Source organism: Peromyscus eremicus, chromosome 5 (assembly GCF_949786415.1).
Source record: "Peromyscus eremicus chromosome 5, PerEre_H2_v1, whole genome shotgun sequence".
Taxonomy (NCBI): domain Eukaryota; kingdom Metazoa; phylum Chordata; class Mammalia; order Rodentia; family Cricetidae; genus Peromyscus; species Peromyscus eremicus.
In genome coordinates, this window is record NC_081420.1 from 47,547,336 (window position 1) to 47,569,822 (window position 22,487).

The 22,487-nt window shown below is 38.4% G+C and overlaps 1 protein-coding gene across 1 annotated transcript in view; it reads right to left on the minus strand.

The window, feature by feature from the left end:
- Positions 1 to 22,487, minus strand: part of Lyst (lysosomal trafficking regulator) — a 109,705-nt gene that overhangs the window by 36,298 nt on the left and 50,920 nt on the right. Inside the window, exons 18-27 of the mRNA XM_059263013.1 lie at positions 20,695 to 20,844; positions 19,469 to 19,606; positions 15,716 to 15,914; positions 13,342 to 13,473; positions 9,914 to 10,529; positions 8,850 to 9,027; positions 6,410 to 6,579; positions 4,979 to 5,209; positions 3,207 to 3,373; positions 2,180 to 2,332 (exon numbers count right to left, since the gene is read on the minus strand). Of these exons, the coding sequence (XP_059118996.1) occupies positions 2,180 to 2,332; positions 3,207 to 3,373; positions 4,979 to 5,209; positions 6,410 to 6,579; positions 8,850 to 9,027; positions 9,914 to 10,529; positions 13,342 to 13,473; positions 15,716 to 15,914; positions 19,469 to 19,606; positions 20,695 to 20,844 (2,134 nt within the window). The remainder of the gene's footprint in view (positions 1 to 2,179; positions 2,333 to 3,206; positions 3,374 to 4,978; positions 5,210 to 6,409; positions 6,580 to 8,849; positions 9,028 to 9,913; positions 10,530 to 13,341; positions 13,474 to 15,715; positions 15,915 to 19,468; positions 19,607 to 20,694; positions 20,845 to 22,487) is intronic.

Consider the following 22,487-nt stretch of genomic DNA (forward strand, 5'->3'; position numbering starts at 1 on the left):
AGAAAATAAAGCAGAGCTTATGTCACAGGAAGATGTTTATCATTATCTGATAGTATATTCACACATTTGTTTATATGTTCATTCATCACTTCCTCCAGTTCTATGGAGATAGGTAAGGTAGGAATTTGTACATGGCTGGTACTCATTAATTATTTGATGGTTGAATGAATGAAACAAGAGCATTATTTTATGAATTAAATAAAATAATGGATATAAAATGCAATGTCTATCTCATTCCTCAAAAGAATACAGCATCATTCATGTTGGTATTGTTTTTACTGGTTAAAATATAAAGGAAATTCATTTGTCGGCTAATTGTACTAATCTATTATCTACCTGTATAGACGACACTTTACATGGATGTCACTTCAAATAATACCCTACTACTTCTATCTTCTTGCATTAAAGGTAATGTACAACGTTTTTTACTTGAAAAATTGCATATTGTGATCTTGTTTATAATGGCAAAAGCTAAAGTAAAAAAGCTAGGGAAGAAATTCACAGCATACAATATAGGAACTATCAAACAGTCAATAAAGGACATTTGTGTTCTTTAATGTGAAAAGATGTCTATACTGATTAGAAATAGAAGTCACTTTATAAACAGTTGCGATTTAGGCAAAAATATCTCCCCACCCCACCCAACCCCCCACCCCGTGTGTGTGTGTGTGTGTGTGTGTGTGTGTGTGTGTGTGTGTGTGTGTCTCACAAGATTGAATCTGGCCCCATACACTGGGTTGACGGGCACTCAAAACTGTCAAACAGAACAATACACATGTGAGGCTGAAGGGAGACTAATCCGGAACATAACAGCATCTAGCTCCTCTGCGAGTTTAAGAATGCAAAACCTACATGTGATACTGCTGGAAACAATCATGGCATCTAGGAAGCTGAGCACTGCAGTTAGATATGAAAAAGGGCACAATTTTTACCTGAGACAGAAGACAGGTATAATGGGAGAGTGGTTCAAGAAGAGATACTCTGTCTAGATATTAAACAAGGAAGAATACATAGGGGCAGCAAATTTAGTTACATGGATGTTTTATAAGTTTGATTTAGCTCAATTTAAACATATTACTACAAACATATTTAAAAGTGTTTTCTATAAGTGGGCTTTTCATCACATGGCTTTCAAATTTTGCATAGCATTGAACACAAAGAAGAAAATTAGTACAAGGAGAGAAAGATTTGAACTTGAAAGCCTTTACAACTGTGAGAGTAGCTCCAAGAAATACACCAAATACTCTATTCATATGTATCCAAGCGTGTGCACAAAACTATGGTCTAAACAGCAGCTGGACTAACATTACGTTCTTACACATATTTATGTAGTTCCACTGTATATAGGTAATAGACACACATATGTATATGTTTATGTGTATATGAACAAAGATCCTAGGTTATCTTTCTATTTGTTTCTATAAAAGCAGCAGCAAGCTTTGTGGAAAATGTATCACCACCGATTATTTGATGATTCATACAAAGTCACAGTAAGCTCTGACACCGTGTGCATTCTAGCCATCTGCAAGCTACCACTATCTGCCTTGACTGCTGCCACAGCCCCAACCTGGATTCTGTACTTGGCTTTCTTCTAGTCCACAGAAGTCAGACTTCTCTCTATACAACGAACATCTATCTGATCATATCATGCATCTACTGAAAACCTGATGACTTCCTTTAGGATAAAGCCTGGACACTGTCTATGTAGCCTCTCCTGGTACAATGGTTTCTGCTGAGAGGAAAATTTTCTCAGATTTTATAATTTGATTTTTGTTTGTTTTTGTTTTTTGAGACAGGATTTCTCTGTGTAGTTTTTTGGTGCCTATCCTGGATCTTGCTCTGTAGACCAAGGTGGCCTCAAACTTGCAGAGATCAGCCTGGCTCTGCCTTCCAAGTGCTGGGATTAGAGGTGCACGCCACCGCCACCCAGCGATAATTTGATTTTTTTAAACCAAGAAATAGGTTTTAATTTCTTGGCTCTTGGAGATGAGACTCAGTATGTTAGACTGGATTGGCCTCAAACTCCCAGAGACATACCTGCCTCTGTTTCCCTAGTGCTGGGATTAAAGGCATGTGCTTCCATGCCAAGCAAGAAAAATACTTTAATGTAAATGACATTGGAATACAGGAAAATATAGCTACCTTCAGTTTGTAATTATTATATACCATTAATACTCACCAGCAATACTTCTCCGCTTCTGAGATACTGTATGGTGGTGAGCAGAAGGCGACTGGACTGTATCTGTTGGATTTTCGGAGTCATGATTGGCTGTGCTCCTTATAAATTCCAAAGCAGCCTGGAGAACTCTAAGCTGCAGGGCCAAAGCCATATCTAAACCCAGAAGAGACAAAGATGTTTTCAAGCTATCATCATTGTTTGAATCTTTTAACTAAGTTAATTTATCATCTACTATATAAGGTATATAACCTAATACCCAAACTATAATAATATTCAATATCTAAACAAAAAAGCCTTAGACATAAGTTATACAGTCACTATAAATTTTTTGTTATTTTTTTGACACAATGTCTCCTGTATCCCAGGTTGATCTTCAACTTCAGCTATGTAGCTGAAGACGACCTTGAATTTCTGATCCTACTGCCTCCACCCCTCAGATATGTATCACCATACTCAGCCTCACTATGGAAATTTTTTTTTTTTTTTGGTTTTTCGAGACAGGGTTTCTCTGTGTAGCTTTGCGCCTTTCCTGGGACTCACTTGGTAGCCCAGGCTGGCCTCGAACTCACAGAGATCCGCCTGGCTCTGCCTCCCAAGTGCTGGGATTAAAGGCGTGCGCCACCACCGCCCGGCCCTCACTATGGAAATTTGAATGGAAAAATAATAAATCATAAATGTATTTAATTTTAAATAACTGTTTCAAAAAAAGTAATTTTGTGTAAAACAAAAGCTTCAATAATCTGCATGCTTCAGATTTCACAGTCAATTTAGTATTTCCCATTAAAGAAAATTAAAGATCATTCCTCTTCAACATAAGCCTTTGTATTCTCCTTGGTAAAAAAAAAAAAAAAAAGTTACTAGTTTCTGCAGTGATATATTGTCAGCTACTAATTAAATTAAGTCATCAATCACTCTATTTTCAACAATTCAAAGGTTGCTTTTAATAACAACTAATACCATCACATAATAAAGTTTAAACCTTCAGTAAAAGAGTTATGGGGAAAGTTCCATAAAAATTCATTCTTACTTTGTGTCCTCTTGTTTTTGCTATTCTGAAGATATCCAAGAAGTACAATAAGGTCTTCAATAACTCTAAAATACTGTGAGCCCGAGGAACTGCAAGCATGGATTGTAACTGCTATGAAAAGTTGCTGTATATCACATGCAAGCAACTTGTATTCGTTCAAAGGAATGCTAAGGTGAGCCAAAACAAAACAAAAGAACCCAAGACATTTATAAGCAAAAATAGCCAACAATTTACGACAAAGAACTAAATAAATTCTATACTACCAGGATGCATTCATTTAATACCTAGTCATGCTTACTCTATGGCAAGCAATATACCCTGCACACTAGGAATGGAAATAAGACATTTTGACTCCTGTCAAAAATACAGTCTTGCAGAGAACTAGACAAACTAAGAGAGCATCATATACATCAGATAAGAGGTTAACACAAGAGACTAAGGGAACACTCACACATGTTCCTAGCCTACATGAAGGGTAAATGTTAGGGTGTAGTAACAATATTAAGGGATAGTGCATTTGAATGAATTAATTAACCTCCCTGCACTTCTGCTGTATAAATTAAAGTTATTTTAGAGATTACAAGTTTGAACTTATATTGAACTTGAATTAAGGATAATAAGCTTGAATGTGTGTTAATCACTTATAAACATGTGAAATGAATATGAATCAGTTACTCTTCCTACAAGTTTAACCTTGATGATCTATTCAGGTATATGATACCAGGCCCAAATACTTTTCTATACTTAGTTTTTGCAAATTAAGTGAGGGTTAGAAATATAACTTTCTTAGGGCCTATTAATACAGTATCACACCGGGACTATCAGTATAATTTATTTTTAGGAAAAACTACTTTCAGAACAAACCTATGAGTACCTTTCCAGTTTACCAATTTTATGCACTGTGCTGCAATCAAGACTAAGTGTGCTAAGGAAATACAATACTTCGTGTTTCTACTTTTCATATGCACAAGTACATGAACCCTATGTATAATAAGTGCCCATGGAAAGCTGAACTTTGTGAGTCTAAGGAGTCTATCTTTGCCTCAGACAATCACTGGGTACAGATATGCTCTGTACTCTGCAAAATTACGGACAACATTTAGTGCTTTGGCATACAATAAGATGGTGCATCTAAAGATTCATATTTTAATATTATGCTAGTAAAATGATAAACTATATCAGATGTGGAGACACCAAAAATACAAAATCTAATTAAGAATTTACCTTTCAAAGCTCTTACTCAACTGGCAGGCAGCCCTTTGTAAAGTGTACTTTTGATTATTAAAAGCAAGTTTGAACTAGCAGTACTAACACAGCCTCTGTTATCATAAACTGACCACAGTAGCTGTGATACAGCAGCAAGTGAGTTCACTGAGATGAGACAAGTCCTCTGCTGTTTGTGAGCTGCATGTCAATCAGTGAGCTACTGTAGCTCTATCTAATCTATTTCTGGTGGCTAAACTATAGAGACTACAGATGAAGCTTGATGAACAAATATGAGAGTAAACTTACTATCTTCAATTCTAGATACCCAAAACCACATCATATAAGCATCCTGTTCTTAACCAAACATTGATGAAAACATGCCATCTCCAAGTTAATTTAACTTCATAGGAAAGAAATTCTTTGAAATCATATTTTAAAAAATGAACTCTTTAAGGTAACCTAATAACTATTTCCCCTTCTAATGATCTTATCAGATGTAAATTTAATTTAATTTTAATTAGACGTAATTTAAATGTTCAGTAGCAGATGTAATTTAATAAACTTACTTCTTTTCCAATCCATTCAGGGCTGCTACTGTATTACACAACACATAGAGAAGACCATTGTCCAACAACATGTCTGCTACCTTAGAACAAGAGTTTAAAACTTGAAGGAGAAGTAAGAGAGCATTATGCAAGAGCACATTGTCATAGAGAGAGGTCTCTATTAGTCCCAGTACTGGAATGACAGACCACTTCTGGAAAAGTTCCATGTGTTTCACCTCCTCCAGATCAAATCTGTAATAAAGAAGAGCATGTTAGGAGCCGTCAGTCACAAACTGGGGAAAAATGCTTAAAACCACAAATCTGTTTTTAAAGTTATCAAAAAACAGTGTTGGGAATAAGGATTCTTAATTAAAAATATGATTACAGCTTCTAACAAAGCAAAACCTAAGATAAATGCATAAACACTCAGGTGAAATACATATACAATTTCATAGCTTCAATGGATTCATTTGAATTCATCTACTGACAATCTTGTATCTAAAGAACATCTGCCATGTGGGGCTATAAAAGTGTAAAGGAAAATTACTAGTTTACAAACTACCTTAGTGACAATGAGCTAGTAAAAATAGCTTAGCACAAATGAATAAATCCTTCACCCCTGACCTACTATCATTTGCCTCTGTGGCGCAGTAGAATTCTACATATTTTGAGTATTTTCCTTATCTGACAAGTATGTGCGATGATGTCTGTTCAACATTCCTTACAAGAGTGTTGTGAGAATAAAATAAGATCATGCAGACTTGCTCTAAAAACAAACAAAATAAGAAATTCATGCAAATGAAAACTACTATCAAAATTACCATGGCTCGGATACAGCTCAGTAGTAGAGCACTTGTCTGGTATGTGTAAGGTTCTGGGTTTGATCTCCAGTAATATGCACACATACATAAAACGGCCACAGTAAATAATTTAAGTTCCCCAAGGTCTGAATTTGTCTACCACACTAAAGAAGTATGTATGTTTCTCTATCAAACAGAAAAAAAAAATTGTGCCAAACTTTTCATTCCAGTGGATTTTTTTCTTTTATCTTTGCATGTATTGTTAATCTTTAAGCATTACACCAAAGTTAAATCTGAACAATCAGCACATCCAGAAATTCAAGGGAAGACTCTGAGGGGACTGAGGAAGTCCTGTATGGGTCACAAATGTCATGTCATTGAGATTACAAGGGCCACCTTTCTTCCGGAGCAGCTTTCTCATGACATATCAAATCTTCTGTCACTTTCGTTTTCTACTACAATTGTTTGTTTCCAGTTTCTAACTAGTGAATAAAATACTAAAAAAGAAGTAATGTTAGAAAGATCATCATATGTAAAACAATAAATCAATTCCCTGGAAAATGATTTACAGTAGATTTTTTTCTGATGACCCAAAAGAATCACCTAATTTTATATTTAAGAAGAGAGATCTCTTATAGTAGAGAGCACTCACTCTTCATCCAGGCCAATGCGTCGACCAAAGAACATTTCAGTGAAGCACTCCAACAATTCCTGAGTTCCCCGATGAAGATACAACTGGTTGGCTAGTAAGGAAAAGCCACGGTTCTTTAGAAACTTGTCCTTTTGTTCTTTGGATGCTCGGTTAATATACGCATGTAACAGCTAAAGGGAAAAAAAGACCATTTAGATGTTAACATTTAATATATACAAATAAGACTGTATATAATTCTTATATTTGTAAGTTACTACCTGTTATTCATATACATAGTCACATATAGAGAAAGCTAAAAACCATGTCACCTGCATAGAGAAATTAACTGGCTACTCTGGGATGCAAGTGGTGATGCTTTCTTGGGGATTTCGTACGTCTTTGATGATGTCCTGTAGCTGAGCAGAGGACCTAGCAGCCTGGGAGCCATGGTTGAGTGTAAGTAGAACCTTATGTCTAATTCAAAGGGAAAGAAACCAGTGCACTGTTTCTTCTTCAGGTCTGACAGTTGTCATCTGACCTCCACATGTGCACCACAGCGCGTGCACACAACACACACACACACACACACACACACACACACACACACACACGACTTCTATTTCTAGACTTCTTGAGAGATCCTGAGCAAACGCCTGAATTTCCACCATTTTAAAACTTTCTCTTTCCTCCTCCCTTCCCTCCCTTCTTTTTAATAGAAATCTCAGAAACTAGATACACATATTCATAGACGTTTCTAACATTTGTTTCTGTATTTTGTATGGGGAAGTGGAGGTGTGTGTCAGGGTGCACATGTGGAAGTCAGAGGATAACATGCGTGAGTTGGTTCACTCCTACTGTGTAGGTCCTGAGGCTGAAACTCATGTTGTTGGGCTTGATGCTAAGTGTCTTTTACCCACTAAGCCACCTTGCTAACCCTTATTTTCTAACTTCTTAAATGCAACATGTGTAAAACTCAATTACTCTTCCTTCTAAACCTGCCTTTCCCACATTTATTAATGTAGATCGACCATAGAACCCAGATATCAAGGCAAAACACCCTATTACTGATCCTCACGTGTACATATCAAGGTTTGTCTCTTTCAAACGTCTCTCAAATCTGTGTCCTCTGACTTGCATAATTCCAGGCTATGAGCTCCTGAGTTTCCTGCTGCACTGAAAGGTTACAATTCACTGCCACAGTCATTTCCTCTCTGAAGGACTGTGCTGTCTGCAGCAGAACACTTGCTCTTCTCCCTCTTGTTCAGTCAGCCCCTCACAGTGGAGACTGAGGACTCTCCCCAAACACACATCTATCCACCGCCCTCCTTAAGACCTTACTAAGCTTACAGCCAACTATTAAAATGCACTTTTGGCACGAATCCTTCTTTACTTTCTCATAACACTGAATGCTTTCTTGATGCTCCCACTCTTCTTTATCAACACGGCCACCGCACACTATTATCACAGAATTCCTAACATCATACTTAGGGGGCCAGTGACTTTCTCTTAGTACAAATAAATGCACTGAATGTAGGGACTACTATTATTATCCCATAATAATACTGCTATAGTTCACATAGCAGTTTTATACTGAACTGCAAGAAACTAAACAACACCTACATCCAGACCAACTAAAGAAAATGAGACTCTTTAAAAGAGCATTTCAATATTTGTTTGTTTTATTCTAAAGGAAGACATTTTATATCGAACATTCATTTATTCAACAGTATAGTCAGTTTGTAACACATATGGCCAAATGTCAATGCACACAGTTTATATCAACGTTAGAGATCAAAAATAAGTGCATAAATAAGAAGAAAATATATAAACAAAGAGTATGGCCAGAGGGAAGCAATTCTCATATGGTAATCAGGGAAGGCCTCTTTAATAAGGAGACAGCTAAGACTTAAATGTTCAAAAGTTGATACTACACTGCAGAAAAGACTCCCAATAAAATTCAACCCTTATATTCTTTGTAAAATGGACTTACTGTTAAGATATATGAATTTATTGGTAAACTGACTGATATAAAACAATGTATAGGAAAGACTTAGGATTGAATTGAATACTACATACAAAATGCCAGTGTGAAATAGCAAAATTATATTGTTATCTCTTTATTAATTTTAATTTTTTTATGTAAATAGGTGTCTTGTCTGCATGTATGTCTATATACTGTTTGTGTTCCTGGTGCCCACAGAGGCCAGGAAAGGGGGTCAGGTACCCTAGAACTGGAGTTATAGATGGTTGTGGTCCACTGTGTGGGTGCTGAGAATTAAACCTGGGTCCTCTGTAAGAGCAGCCCAGTGCTCTTAACCACTAAGCCATCTCTCTAGCCACAACAGTTCACTCTTCTTAAATATAAAATAAGCTTTAAGTCTTAACATATACCAAACAATTTAAATTATACATATACTTATTTTTCCAATGAAAGTATTGCTTATGTAGTTTGTGCCCTTACTTTAATTACTCCTTGCTGGATAGCAGGTGATGGGTGGTTAACGAGGACTAGAAGAGTATCTGCTTGAATGATCCTGTCCATCACATTTTCAAGCATAGCATCAGGCAGGATAAGAAGAACTCCACTTAAGAGGTCATATAACCCACAGCAGATAGGTATCAAACAGTCTTCAGTGACACTGTGACAGAAACCAGAAAAGTCTTACTAACGCAGCATCAGAAAGAAATCCACATGAAGAACATCCTAGGAATTGCAATGAATAGCAACTTTAACATGCAAAACAAATGCCCAGAAAGTTTAAAAATGTTTCCTAATTTAAATTAACAATTAAGAAACTTACCATTGTCTTTTAAGGTAGCTGTTTTTCCAGCAGATAGTATACTAAAACGCAGTCGTCACTGCCACATATGCTACTTAAACTATCTGAGGTTAAAAATCCAGGTCCTCCTGTACAACATCAGGATAAGTCAACAGCCCAGCACGGAGGGAGAAGGGGCTTATGAGTCTTCACCCCTAACTGAGCACCTACGGACAGCTGATGGCTTCTGAGGAAGGGGGGGTCAGTTTTTAAAAAAGGTGTGGCCCCTGGTAGGTTGACCACTCTCCAGTGGATGTGCCAACACACTCAGGAGTATATAGGTAGTAATACATAGGTAGGACTTCGTGGGTTAAACAAAAACAAAAACCAGAGAGAGAACATGAAGGGGGATAGAGAGTAGAGGGTGGATCTTGGAGGAGATAGCTGTATAAAATTCTCAAAGAATTAATAAAACATATTTAAAAAAAATCAAGGTCCTTCATTCCTCTAGTTGCATTTCAGATGTCTCATCGGTGAACATTTCACTATCACAGAAAGCTTCATCACTCAGGACACGATCTATGAACATCAATCTGATGATTTCTCTGAACTAAAAAAATTTTCTTAATTACTTGGCTTTTGGGTGAGTATGGAATTCAGAATTATCTAACAACGAATAAATGAGAATGCATCTTTTGGCTTGCTATTAATGTAATATGATCAGAAGTGCTAGTGCAGGGATTCTAAGGCAAGAAAACATGGTTACCTGTGAGCACTTGCAGCTCGGTTGTAGTTTGCCTCATAAGCAGGAGAAAAGGCAAAGTTTTCCCAATCATCAGCATTCCTATCAACAAGACTTGGCCACCTGCTAGCAGTGGCAGATCCATTCTGAGAGGGAAATGCAAGCCCGAGGCTTGCAATAGTGCTGTGGCTTCGCTGGAATGAGGCCAATCCCTTGAGATTATCAGGTCGATGTGGATAGGACTCATCCCCAGGACTGTCATCGTCTGATCTGGACTCAGTTCCCAAGTCTCTGTGAGCTACTCTGGCCATAGGAAACCCAAGTGTTCCTCTAGAGACCCCATTAGCAGAGGCCTGGGCTGCAAGAAGTGCCTCCATTTCACAAACTGTTTTCGCAGACTCACAGCTACTGATGAATGCTTCCTCTTTGCTTGTTTTCAGCGTGTAGGGACTTCCTAAGGGATTCCGCTTCCCTGGGTGGGCATCTGCAACACTTAGAAACTTGTCAATACTAAAGCCCAAACTTCCAGCCAGTTTTTGTGCTTGCATTAGTGGTGAATAGGTAGGAAATGCTGGTAGACTTCTAGATCGAACCATCTGAGCAGCCATCCGCTGTGGAATAATATTGGAAGAACTGGTTCCTAGTAAGTGTAGACAGAAAAATAGTACTTAAAAATCTATTAAACAGCACAACTTTTCTTCTGTAATGTAAGTCACAACCATGGAACAGACCAGCTCTCTGGCACTATTAAAGAATCCATAAAGGGCAATTTTCCTAGCCAAAAAAAAAAAAAAAAAAAAAAGCTTAAATTTCATATGTGCCCAAACTATTTTTTTAACTACATTTTATTAAGCTTTCAAAACCATGTCTTTTCCTGTTTTCTTAATAAAGTACAATATTGATGGCATGGCTTGAAGTCATAAGGATTAATGGGTTCAGCTGAAGTGAATCAGAGTGAAATTTAATTGACTTAGGACAGCAGTCACAGGGTACAACATGACAAAGTGGAAAGAGTTCAGGCTTTGCAGTAAGACATGACTGATTCAAGTAAAAGTTCCGTTAGTTCAGTGCCCTTAGGTAAATCACTTACTTACTGCAGAAGTGGTAGTTTCTGCAATTGTATGATGAGAGTTCAGAATATCTACTCTGCAGGGTGTTTTTTTTTTTTTTTTTTTTTTTTTTTCCGAGACAGGGTTTCTCTGTGTAGCTTTGCGCCTTTCCTGGGACTCACTTGGTAGTCCAGGCTGGCCTCGAACTCACAGTGATCCGCCTGGCCTTTAATCTCTGCAGGGTGTTTTTAAGGATGAAGAGAGGTCATGTATGTGATGTACCTAATATGGTGCCTGGACTGTAACGGGTGCTTAATAAAAGGTAGTACTTGTCATTACAAAAATAGCCCTCAGACTGTTCTCTTATTTCCCTTCTATTTCTGCAGTTACTTCTAATGAGAAGTAATCATCTCTCTTCTTCATGGCTTTCCAATTTAATGGTTCTAACACTATGTTCAGGAGATCAGAAAAATCCTTTATGACAAGAACACAGGATATAAGCACAGATTTCCCAGAGTTTGGTCATGGACCAGCAACAATGGAGCAGCAGTACTAGTCCAATAGCTAAGAATTCACATTTTCAGGCTCTGGCTTATACCTACTCTTCCAGAATACAGGAGAGAGTGTCTGAGTGAGATAATCAGATGCTTGTATGCATGTTCAAGTTTTGTAATTATGATAGAGTAAATAGCTCCTTAATGAACTATTTTAGAGGCAAAGCCTTGTGCCAATAAAAGAGATACACAGCTTAGAACTCTTTCCTAATAATTCTTTGTTTCAGTTGGCAGGCTACAGTTGTCAAAAGATTATTCAAATAATCTAGAAAAAAAAAGGGGTGTGACTGACTATATTTGAAAATGTTTCAGACTGATACAATTTTTAAAAAGATACTTTCTACAAAATACTAGATGAAACTAATTAAAACATGGCCTTAAAATATTATAATAAATGACCATAAAATGAACCAGAGAATAACTGAAATGTTTTGGAAAATAAACACAATTGGAAATTAACACTCATACATCTTGTCCTGCTTCTCCATGGCTCTACTTTGCCTCCAAGACTTAATAGTTGTTTGCAGCAGAGTTACAGAAGAGGAGGCTGTCCTGACAATAAGAGCCATAACCAGCATGATGAAGACAGCTGTTGGGAAAGGGAAACAAGTAGCGCCAATTCAGAACCAGGAAATCTACACATATTGTGTTTTCTATGAAAATAAGGACAGTCGAAGATAGGAAATTACTATGAGCTTAGAGACTTAAGTACTCATTTTATGAAGAGAGAAATGGAATTAATTCTGAGCACACAAGTAATGATGAGGCAAGCATTTAAAGCTGCTCTAGTGTTTAGTAGTGAAGCTGGCTGGCTGGGAGCCACAGTTGAGTTTTTCAAGTCAACACCATAGGCTAGGACACTGAAGATAGATAGCATCTAGGAAACTGCTGTGGTTTCTGTTTACGGGAACTAGGCTGCAGGAATATAGCAGAAGCACAGGAACTGGGGCAGTGTCACAGGAGCCAGAGACAGGAGGTTGTCAGAGTGGTTCAAAGGATGACTGCCTCCTCTTCTAGCTACCAAAATTCCCAGAGGATGCTCTTTCTAGACTGAAGGTAAAAGCTGCTTAAAAACAAAACAAAAGAAAACAAAAAACCTCAGTTCAAAAGACCTAGAAAACGCGAGGGTACAACTGCATCTGAAATCAGAGTAATGCAGGCAATTGAAAATCAACCAACCTCACAGACAGGACAGTGCAGAGCATTAGGGTTCTAGAAGTGCTCAGAAGCCTTCATAATCACGTCATATTGAAGAAAGATACCAACAGAAGGGACAGTAAACCTAACAAGTGAGCTGTCTGGCAAAGAGCAGAACAAGACAACCAATATTTCTAAGGAAAATTGGAAAGCAAACCAGAAGCTTAATGAAATACAAATGACTACGGTAAGAGAACATATAATGCACGGTGAGATAGCATGAGCCTCATCTATTTTGGGGTCCTCCAAAGACCTGCACTGGGTATGTTGTTAGACTGAGTGTCAAGTACTGATACCAGCGGTTGTGAAAATGGATTTTTTATTTTATTTTGGCTAAATCTCACCCCAACCCCTGCAACTCCTTCTAGGTCCCTTCTCCCATATTCTCTCACTTTCAAGTCCCACCCCGACCCCTGCCCGCTTTCTCTCTCTCACTGTGTGTGTGTGTGTGTGTGTGTGTGTGTGTGTGTGTGTGTGTATACACAAAATGTACTAAGTCCAATCGGTTTTGCCAGATAAAAATGGATTCATTAAACATACTTTGGCTGGATATCAGATTATATTATACTGCTACTACATGCACAATTTAACTGTTCGTGAACAGTCATAACTGAAATAAGATGATCTGTAGTTTAATCTTTCCTATTATTACCTTCAGAAAGTGACGCAGTAAAGGCAGATGGACTTATCACCAGAAATCCAGGGCTGGGAAACGATTGCCCTCCACTGCTAGAATGCCGCAGATACATGATTGACTGTACTTTCTCCTGAAAGATCTTGCCATCTGGAATTGGTTTTGAGACAGTAAAAATTTAAAATAGGATAAAACAAAAATAACCTTTAAAAGCAAAACATTAAACATGAATTTTGGCAAAAGGATGTTCAAATAGAAAGAAATAAGGCCTGCTTCATACTGTCAAATGTATGATTCACTGTACAACTTCTCACTATAGATTTTATGGCTGCTGACTATTATAACCCACATTAATTTTTACATTCTTTGAACTCTAAGTGTATTAACAGTTATTTCTGAGATTTCACATTTTACTATTCCTCTTTCATATATAATTATGATCTCTCCAAATAGACAGTTTACTGGTTTATTCCTTGAATAAGGACTGTGTCATGTGCCTATATATTAGATTTATTTTTATTTGAATTTATGTGTGCCTGTGACATGTTTATCTGGTGCTTTCAAAATTCAGAAGAAGTTATCAGATCCTCTGGAGCTAGAGTTATAGGCAGTAGTGGGTGCTGGAAACTGAACGAGGGTCTTTTGGAAGAGCAGCAAGTGTTCTTAGCCACTGAGCCACCTCTCCAGCCTGTGTCTTATATTTTTATGAATCCCCTTCAGTGTATGATACGAATCTTAAGTAATACTCTCAGTTAAATCATCCTTTTTAGCATCAGACTTTGAAATTTTCCACCTTGGCTTCTTAAATGCACCATAAACAGACAACTACATTACCTTCCTGCTCTTATTCATACCTTTTGTTTGTTCTCTCCTGGGAGAATTTCCCACTCATCCCTGTGGAGAGTTGGAACTACCTGTCCACCCACTGTCCTTCACCCATGTCCAGTCAGTCACTGGGTTCTCCCAGTTTTCAGGCTTGATCATTCTCCATTCAATCCTCTCCCCGCTGGACTGGTGTTAAGTCATAACTGGTAGATGTCTTGTCTATCCCAAGATCTTCAGAGTACCAGAATTCTAACAAATATCAGAACAACTCAACACACCCCAGAGGTTCCTGTTGCCTTAATACCTTAGGTAAAGCTCAAGCTTCTTGTTTTCAAGAACCTCCATGTCTGTCAGACCTCTCTCTAATTGTGTGTCTTAGTTAGGATTACTATTGCTGTGATAAAACGCCATGACCAAAGCAACTTGGAAAGGGCTTATTCAGCTTACACTTCCATATCACTGTCCATCACCAAAGGAAGCAGGACGAGAACGCAAGCAGGGCAGGAACTTAGAGGCAGGAGCTGATGCAGAGACCATGGAGGAGTGCGGCTTGCCATACATGGCTTGCTCAGCCTGCTTTCTTACAGAACCCAGGGCCACCAGCCCAGGGATGGCACCACCCACAATGGGTTGGGCCCTCCCCCATCCATCAGGAATTAAGAAAATGACCTGGGCTTGCCTACAGCGGGATCTTATGGAGACATTTTCTCAGTTGAGGCTCCTTCCTCTCTGATGACTCTAGCTTGTATCAAGTTGACATAAAGCCAACCAGTGCACTGTGTTTCTTATATTTTAGCAATACCAGCCTCTAGGTTCCTTGTTAGTCTTTGCCTAGAATGCCCTTCCCATTGCTCTTTCTTCATTTCTATTAGACTCTAAGCGAACACCTTCTCCTTCAGGAAATATCCCTCAGTCCCCTAGCCCCTGCTCTATACTACCAGAAAAAACACATACATCTACATAAATAATGGCTTCCATATCCCTGCACTGTCCACAAGCCCAGTATAACTATCTGTTCATTGCTCTGTCCCCTCTACCAGATATAGCCTCTTATGAAAGGAAACACTTTACTAATATTTGAACTATTCTGATTCTAGAATCTTATGCAGTACTTAACTCATGAACTGTGCTAACCTAACATGAAATCATGCTATGTAATTTCATTTGAAGTTTTATTGATGATCATTCATTTTATTTATTACATTTCTTTAAATGGTTGTTGTACAACCAGATTTCCATTTTAGAGTTACTACCTAGTTCTCTCATAGTTGCACCCTTGCTTACTTTCTTACCATATTTTATCTCCCTAGTTTAAAAAAAGCTGGCTAGGTCACCTACTATTAACTGTTCTTTTCTGAATATATACCTCTTCCCTCCTCTTGGTATTCAAGCTCCCTGGAGGCAGAAGCCAATTTGGTTTATCCTGTAACTTACTGCCTTCTATCCCCAAGATACAATTAGGGCCATTTCCAGCACAGAGAAACCATCCACTGAATATCAAAACAAACATGGATCAGCAGGAAAAAGACAATGGAAACAGTTAAGATCCAACAATGACCATACTCACCAATGTGCAAAGAGAAGTAAAAGTTTGTGGGGTTGTGACAAACATAAGTGTTAGTAGGAGGATGCACTGCCAACAGGAAATTGAAAATAATTGTCAATAATTCCAAATCTGGAGGAGATCCAAGGACTTCCGCAATGATTTTCACAAACGATCTACAAACCTCTCGGGGCATGGATGTAAGCTGCCCCTCTCTGTGTTCCTGAAAAGATAAAAGCCAAACACTTTTTATGTTTAGAGAACTGTCAACTAATATTTTTCATTCAAATAAGGTAGTCTTTTAAAAATCATTATTATTGTCATTATTATTAGTGTGTGTGGGGCGTGTACATGTAGCAGTCAGAAGACAACTTTGTGGATAGTTCTTTCCTTCTACCTTTATGTGGGTTTTGGGAATCAAATTCAGGTCATCAGGCCTATATGGCAAGCACCCTACCTGCCGAATCATCTCAATGATATTATTTTTAAGACAGAATTTTGTTGGTTTACTACTCTAGTATGACCATATTTACCATTAAATTGGGGTACTACTTCTCAAATCAAGTAATCTTGACATTAAAAATTCATTAAAAGTGATGGCAACTTAATTTTACCCCTCTTAATTTAGTTAACTGAGCCAAGTTACACTGGCAAACTCACAAATAATGGACTCAAAAGCTAAAGTGTCCAAGCGTGCAGTGTGGCCCTGCACTTACATTAACATTGCCATGCTGTCTTTCTGTCTGTATGAATAATGCTAATGCTAGTACATAAGATCATTTTAAGAATTAAATGTCACAATATCTTAGAACATTGCCTCAAACACTAAGTCCTATGCAAGGTAACCATCTTGTAATTCAAAAAGCTGGAAGAAGAGTTTCAGATTTCAGGTTTTTGGATTTGGGGGCTATCTTGACAGACTTTATAGATGAATATCTATAATCTCCAAACCGGAAACGTTCCAAACTGAATTTCTTTTAGTGCATAAAGCTTCCTTCTTTTATTACTAGCACCACTTAGTACTATGACTCCACCATGGTTACCAGATCTGGAGGGGCTTCTTGCAATAGAGCGAACTAGTTACAGTGCTAGCCTGAGCCCTGGCTTACAAAGTCCTTTCTCACAGTGGTTTCTACAGTGGTCTTATCTTTCACTTCTAGAACATGGGCTTAAAGTGGTTCTTTGACTAGCTTGAACCACACAAGGAAACAAAGAATTGTTCAACTATAACCTAAACTCAGGCCCCCAGTATCTTTGTGTTGTACTATCGACTGCTTTGATTATAGAACTCGGTAGGCTACCTTGCATTACTAAAAATAGAGGCTGACATAACTTGTTTATGCCCTCCAACTCCATCTTCCCAGAGGCTAGTAATTAACCTCCTGACTAAGGGCACAGAATAAAAAACTGCCTTGTCTTCTGCCTCCCTACGTCCAAATATAAAACAAAGTTCTCCCTCCACCCCATTGACTCTGATATACTGCTGAATCAGAATACTTAAAAGGGAGTTGTTAATTCTGAGATAATTTAGTCATCCAACTAGCTCGGATTTAAGAACAAAATCTGTTAAGGTCTCTCCAATGTCCAGATCAAAACAAGAAGTTACACTTCCTCACTTCCAACTCAGAGCTCATTTCTGCTATAGTCATGTCTTTCTTTTAATCCATGTCTCTTTTACCTTCCCAGCTCTCCTGCTTGTATCATCAGTGAGCTTTCTCCATCACATGGCTCCTTGTGCTAACTCTTTGTCCCTTGATCACCCCAGCTTTCACTCTCCTGACCTTCCAGGTTCTTCTCTTTGGTTACTCTTTCTACAGCTCCTATTTCCTGTTTTCACCTTGGAGAATGGATATTTCCCAAGGCAAAAAATCTCAGCATTCATTATATCCTAGCAGGCTGCTTACCTGGGAATGCTACCCTGTCCCAGTGGGTTCACAGCCTACTGCCACCGTGTGCCCTGCTGAAAGCCCAGATGTAGGCTGTATGAAAAATCAAACTTGGTTGCTTTTCTGAAGCTATCATTCTTTCAGTCTCACAGTTTTTAGTGTTTTCATATGTGTGTGTGTGTGTGTGTGTGTGTGTGTAACAATATAACATAATATATAGACTTCTAACAACTCTACTAAAACAGAACTGGCCTTAGTAGTGATATCTTTTTAATCTCCTTCATACTTGCTTCCTACTTTATACTCTCACTTTATCACCTTAGTTAGGGTCTATACCCTATACTCAGTAACTAATGAAATTGCCTCATATTCATTGCTCTGCTTAATTCACTACTCTTTCCAAAATGCCTCAAAGACACTGAGATATTGTAAATGCAAAGACCAAGTTCATTTCTTTACATACTTTACACAAGACTCATGTTTAATAAAATGTGATAAAAGGACTTTCTGAATGAAGGGTGAAAAAAAGACCTTTCAGAAAAAGGAATTGCTACTTGAGTTTTAAAAGCATTTTGCAGAAGAATTATGGAAGAAAAATATATTGAAAAGGCTGAATATCACATGATCATACAAACTTACTGCAAATTGGCAATACATTTCAAAATGGATAAACAAACAGATTTAGAGGAAAACAAAAGCATACATGATACATAAAATATTCAGCAAGCTAAGAAATCAAAGCCTTGTATTTCTGAAGACAATAACCTGATGTACCACGGGGGCCAAGAAAGGTACATATGATGCTTTTTAAAGCAAGTATTCATTTACTGCCTATGTGTGCCTGATACAGAGGTCGGAGTGTGGTCAACAGCAGCAACAACAAAAACTCCATATCGGACCTTCAGAAGATTTACAGAGGGAAATTAACTGTAATATCATGAACAACATAAAACCATACCATATATGTATAGTGGGAACAATGTATGAAGCAGAAGGGGCCAATTAAGATGAAAAAAATCAGTAGAGGCTTCTTTCCAGGGGTGAGTTTAAGGAGCCCCAGGGGTAAGCACATGTGAGCCAAATGAAAAGAACAAGAGCAACAACATCCAAGGCAAAAGGAGGATGTGTGCCAGAGGAAGGGGAACCTCTCATTTGTGGCCATTGAGGAGAGAATACCAGGGGTTTAGTGCGCTAGGAGGCTGCCACGTCTTCAGATCACACATGTCATCTTACTTGGATTTTAACCCAACTATACTGTGGAGGTGTCAGGCTATGGAAGCAAAGGCACTAGCCTCATGAAATAATAAAGATCCCATAGATCCCACCTTATCTGGACTTATCTCACTTAACAAGGCTCACGAATGTTTCAAACATTCCAAACAAAAGAAAACTTTGGGAAATAGTCCAGTATAAAGCAGATAAAAGGACATTTGTAAAGGTAGATCACAGCACAGACAGAGAATGTAACCTAGTGCCACTTTTGAACATAATATTTTGGATATATTTCCATGTTGCTGATTAACATATAAAACAGACCTACAATAAATTGTATTTATTAAAAGCATACATGTGTGTAAGTTGTTATTTAAAGACTATATAATGAGTTAGGGATCACTAAATGTTGATGTTCAGGAAACCACACAATTATTTTATCCCAACACAAAGAAACATGCAGAAACTAGTTGTTCTTTTGTGGTTCGAGTTAGAGAAGATGACAGTGTAAAGATCAGGTGGCAAGAGCTGAAAGAAAACAGGCTTGTGGAGTAGGTAAGACAAAAGACAGGAAAAATTCCCATTGACAGGCCTGTGAAATCTCGATGTGCACAGCAGTAGGTTATTAAAAGAAGCAACGGCAGGAGACAGCTCCACAGAGAAGCTACATGAAAAGTACCTGTAAAACCTGACAAGTCAGTAGGAAGTGATGGACGATGTGGGCGTTCAGCAGCTGCTTAATATTAAACTGCTGCTGCTGGTGCTCTGCCCGGATGAGGACTTCCAGGGCTGCTAGCAGAGTCTCCCACACACCTTGCTGAGAAAATAAACATGCACCAATTAGCACACAGTTATGGAAAACATGCCGTGGGCCTCTTAGAAGACTCTAAACATAACTACTTAACACTGTGCGTACTGTACGTCCATTCAGTTTTGGGGGTTAGGGGAAGCAAGTCTTAAAATTTATTCCTTTCAGCTCATCATTACCTCAGGCAGTTCAAAACTCCACACAAAACAAGCCTCCAGATTTACATTTATAATTAACATTACACTGAAGCAGCAAAATCATCCTCTCCACCAAATAATTAGTGATTTTTAAAAAAAATATTTTTATTCTTTAGGCCGGGCGGTGGTGGTGCACGCCTTTAGTCCCAGTACTTGGGAGACAGAGCCAGGCGGATCTCTGTGAGTTCGAGGCCAGCATGGACTACCAAGTGAGTTCCAGGAAAGGCGCAAAGCTACACAGGGAAACACTGTCTCGAAAAACCAAAAAAAAAAAAAAAAAAAAAAAAAAAAAAAAATTTATTCTTTAATAATTTCATATATACATTCAATGTATTTTGATCATATTTACACTCCTCTCCCAACTCCTTCCAAATGCACCTCACCCCTCCTTCCAATTTCATGTCCTTTAAAATGTTTATTTAGATGATTATATTTAAATGTCCTTTGGAGTATGAGAGGTCCAGGACACCATAGCATACACTCACACTGGAATATTCCTCAACCTCAGAAGAACAAGAATCCTGGATGAATCCTGAGGGCATTATATTAATCTAATTACAAAGAAACAGATACTGCATGATTCCATTTATTAATCTAATCATAAAGAAACAGATACTGCATGATTCCATAAACAGATACTTAGGAGTAGTTAGCATCACAGACCCCAAAATACTATGGCAGTTATGAGCACTAGGGGGAGAGGCAAAGAGGTTTGATGGGTATAGAGCTTTGTTTTTATAATATGAAAAAACCATGGAGATAAATATTGGTGATGGCTGTACAACATTTGCATACAAGTAACGCTTCTGAACAACATACTTAAAATGATCGATAAGCAAACTGAACGCTCTATGTACTTTACCACCATACACAGGTGAAATAAAAGTGCACATCACATGCCTCTGCCTTATTCCATATCTTCCAGTCAAGCAACAGTTCCTGCAACAGGTTAACATCTTGGATTATAGCATGAGACTCAACATCCAATTTGAACTCTCCATGCTCATTGATGTAGATAATGTCTTCACCACAGCAACCTTCAAGAAGGGTCTACAGAAAATTAACATTAATGTAAAATGCAGTAATAACTGGATAACCATATAACTCATCATAAATATCAAGTTTTCTATCTTAGCAATTATAACATCAAATTTAAAGGAAAACTAGTAAGGAATTAAATGTTTCTCCAAATATCTATTTTATAAAACAATTCAACTTAGCAGTAAATCATAAATTTTCAAATACTTATGATTTCTTGGTTTTAAACACAGGGTAAATCCAACTACAACTCATCCTTACTCTTCATTTTTTGCAACACTAGGGATGGAACCTGGGGTTTGTACATTACAGACAAGCGCTCTATCACTGAGCAAATCTCCAGCCCTTGATTTATTCTTGTTGGTCTGAGTTCAAGTTCCAGTGTAAATTTTCATATTTTAGGCTGTTTAATTTTCCCGATAACTTCATGAGGTATAAATGATTGTAGATGCTAAGGCTCACATGGGTGAATTTAGCCCTTGGGTTTTTAAAATTTTTTATTTAGTGTGCTCTATGTGTGGGGTGTGTACATGAGTGCAGTTGCCTTAAAGACCACCAGAGGGCATGCTTATTCATAGGACGGAAATTCATACCTGTACTACAAATCTGTTCAAAAGCCCATGGCTCAGGAGGTTATAGGGCATGCGGGAACATACTATTGTTGTTATGCTAAATGGTCATGTTATCAAACTGTCGTCTAAGTACTTTTGTTTATACCCATAGATTTTTGTTGCTTCCAATCTTGATTTTTGTTGCTTCCAATCTTGATTAGAGAGGATTCTTTTTGCAGTGCTTAATGGAGACTTATAACTAGTCAAAGTGATAAGAACAAGTGAATACGAATGTTTGGCACTGAATAGGGTACCTAGATCCACCTCCTTGCTCCCAAGAGTCAGGGAACATCAAAGAAGATGGAAAGGAAAGAATGGAAGAGCTGGAAAATGGGGAGGAGTGCTGTGAGACACTGTCTTCTGGATATGGCAAGGCTTTCGCACACATGAACTCGCAGCAGCTGCACAAAATCAAGTCATTCAAAAGTGCAGCATGGATGGGGGAAGGGTTCATGAACCATTACCACCACCACCACCTAGCTTAGGAGGAAAGAGTATAAATTTCTTGAGGGTGCGGGTATTGATAGGTTGTCCATTCTTCAGTAGATGGCTCCACACCCACGTGCACACAGGCAGTACTAATTGGACCCATTAGGTTAGATAGGGGTTTTTAAAGAGCAAGAGAATGAAAGACCATACATGTCAGAAAACCCAAGTAGGCTGCTTGCAGACCTTTCCCCCTCTCTCTGTTCCCCTAGACCCAATCCCCCAGTCTCATCCCTAGAGCTATAAGAGAACACACCTCTTCTACCCTCCCTTCCCCCATTCATGGCTACATCCCATCCCCCAACTCCAGTAGGCACACCCTGCTAAACTACAGGCCACTCCGGACAGACAACCAAGCAGGCTGCCCACAGACTTTCTCCTTTCTGTTCACCAGACCCAGTCCTTAGTCTGAACACCAGCACTGCAAGAGAACACCAGCTACAGCCCTCCCTCACTGCTGCCCACACCTCCTGTGGATCCCACAAACCATCCTCTCCTAACCTTCCTCCTCCCACTCATTGTTTTGTCCCAGACCCCAACCCCAGTAGGTACCCCCTT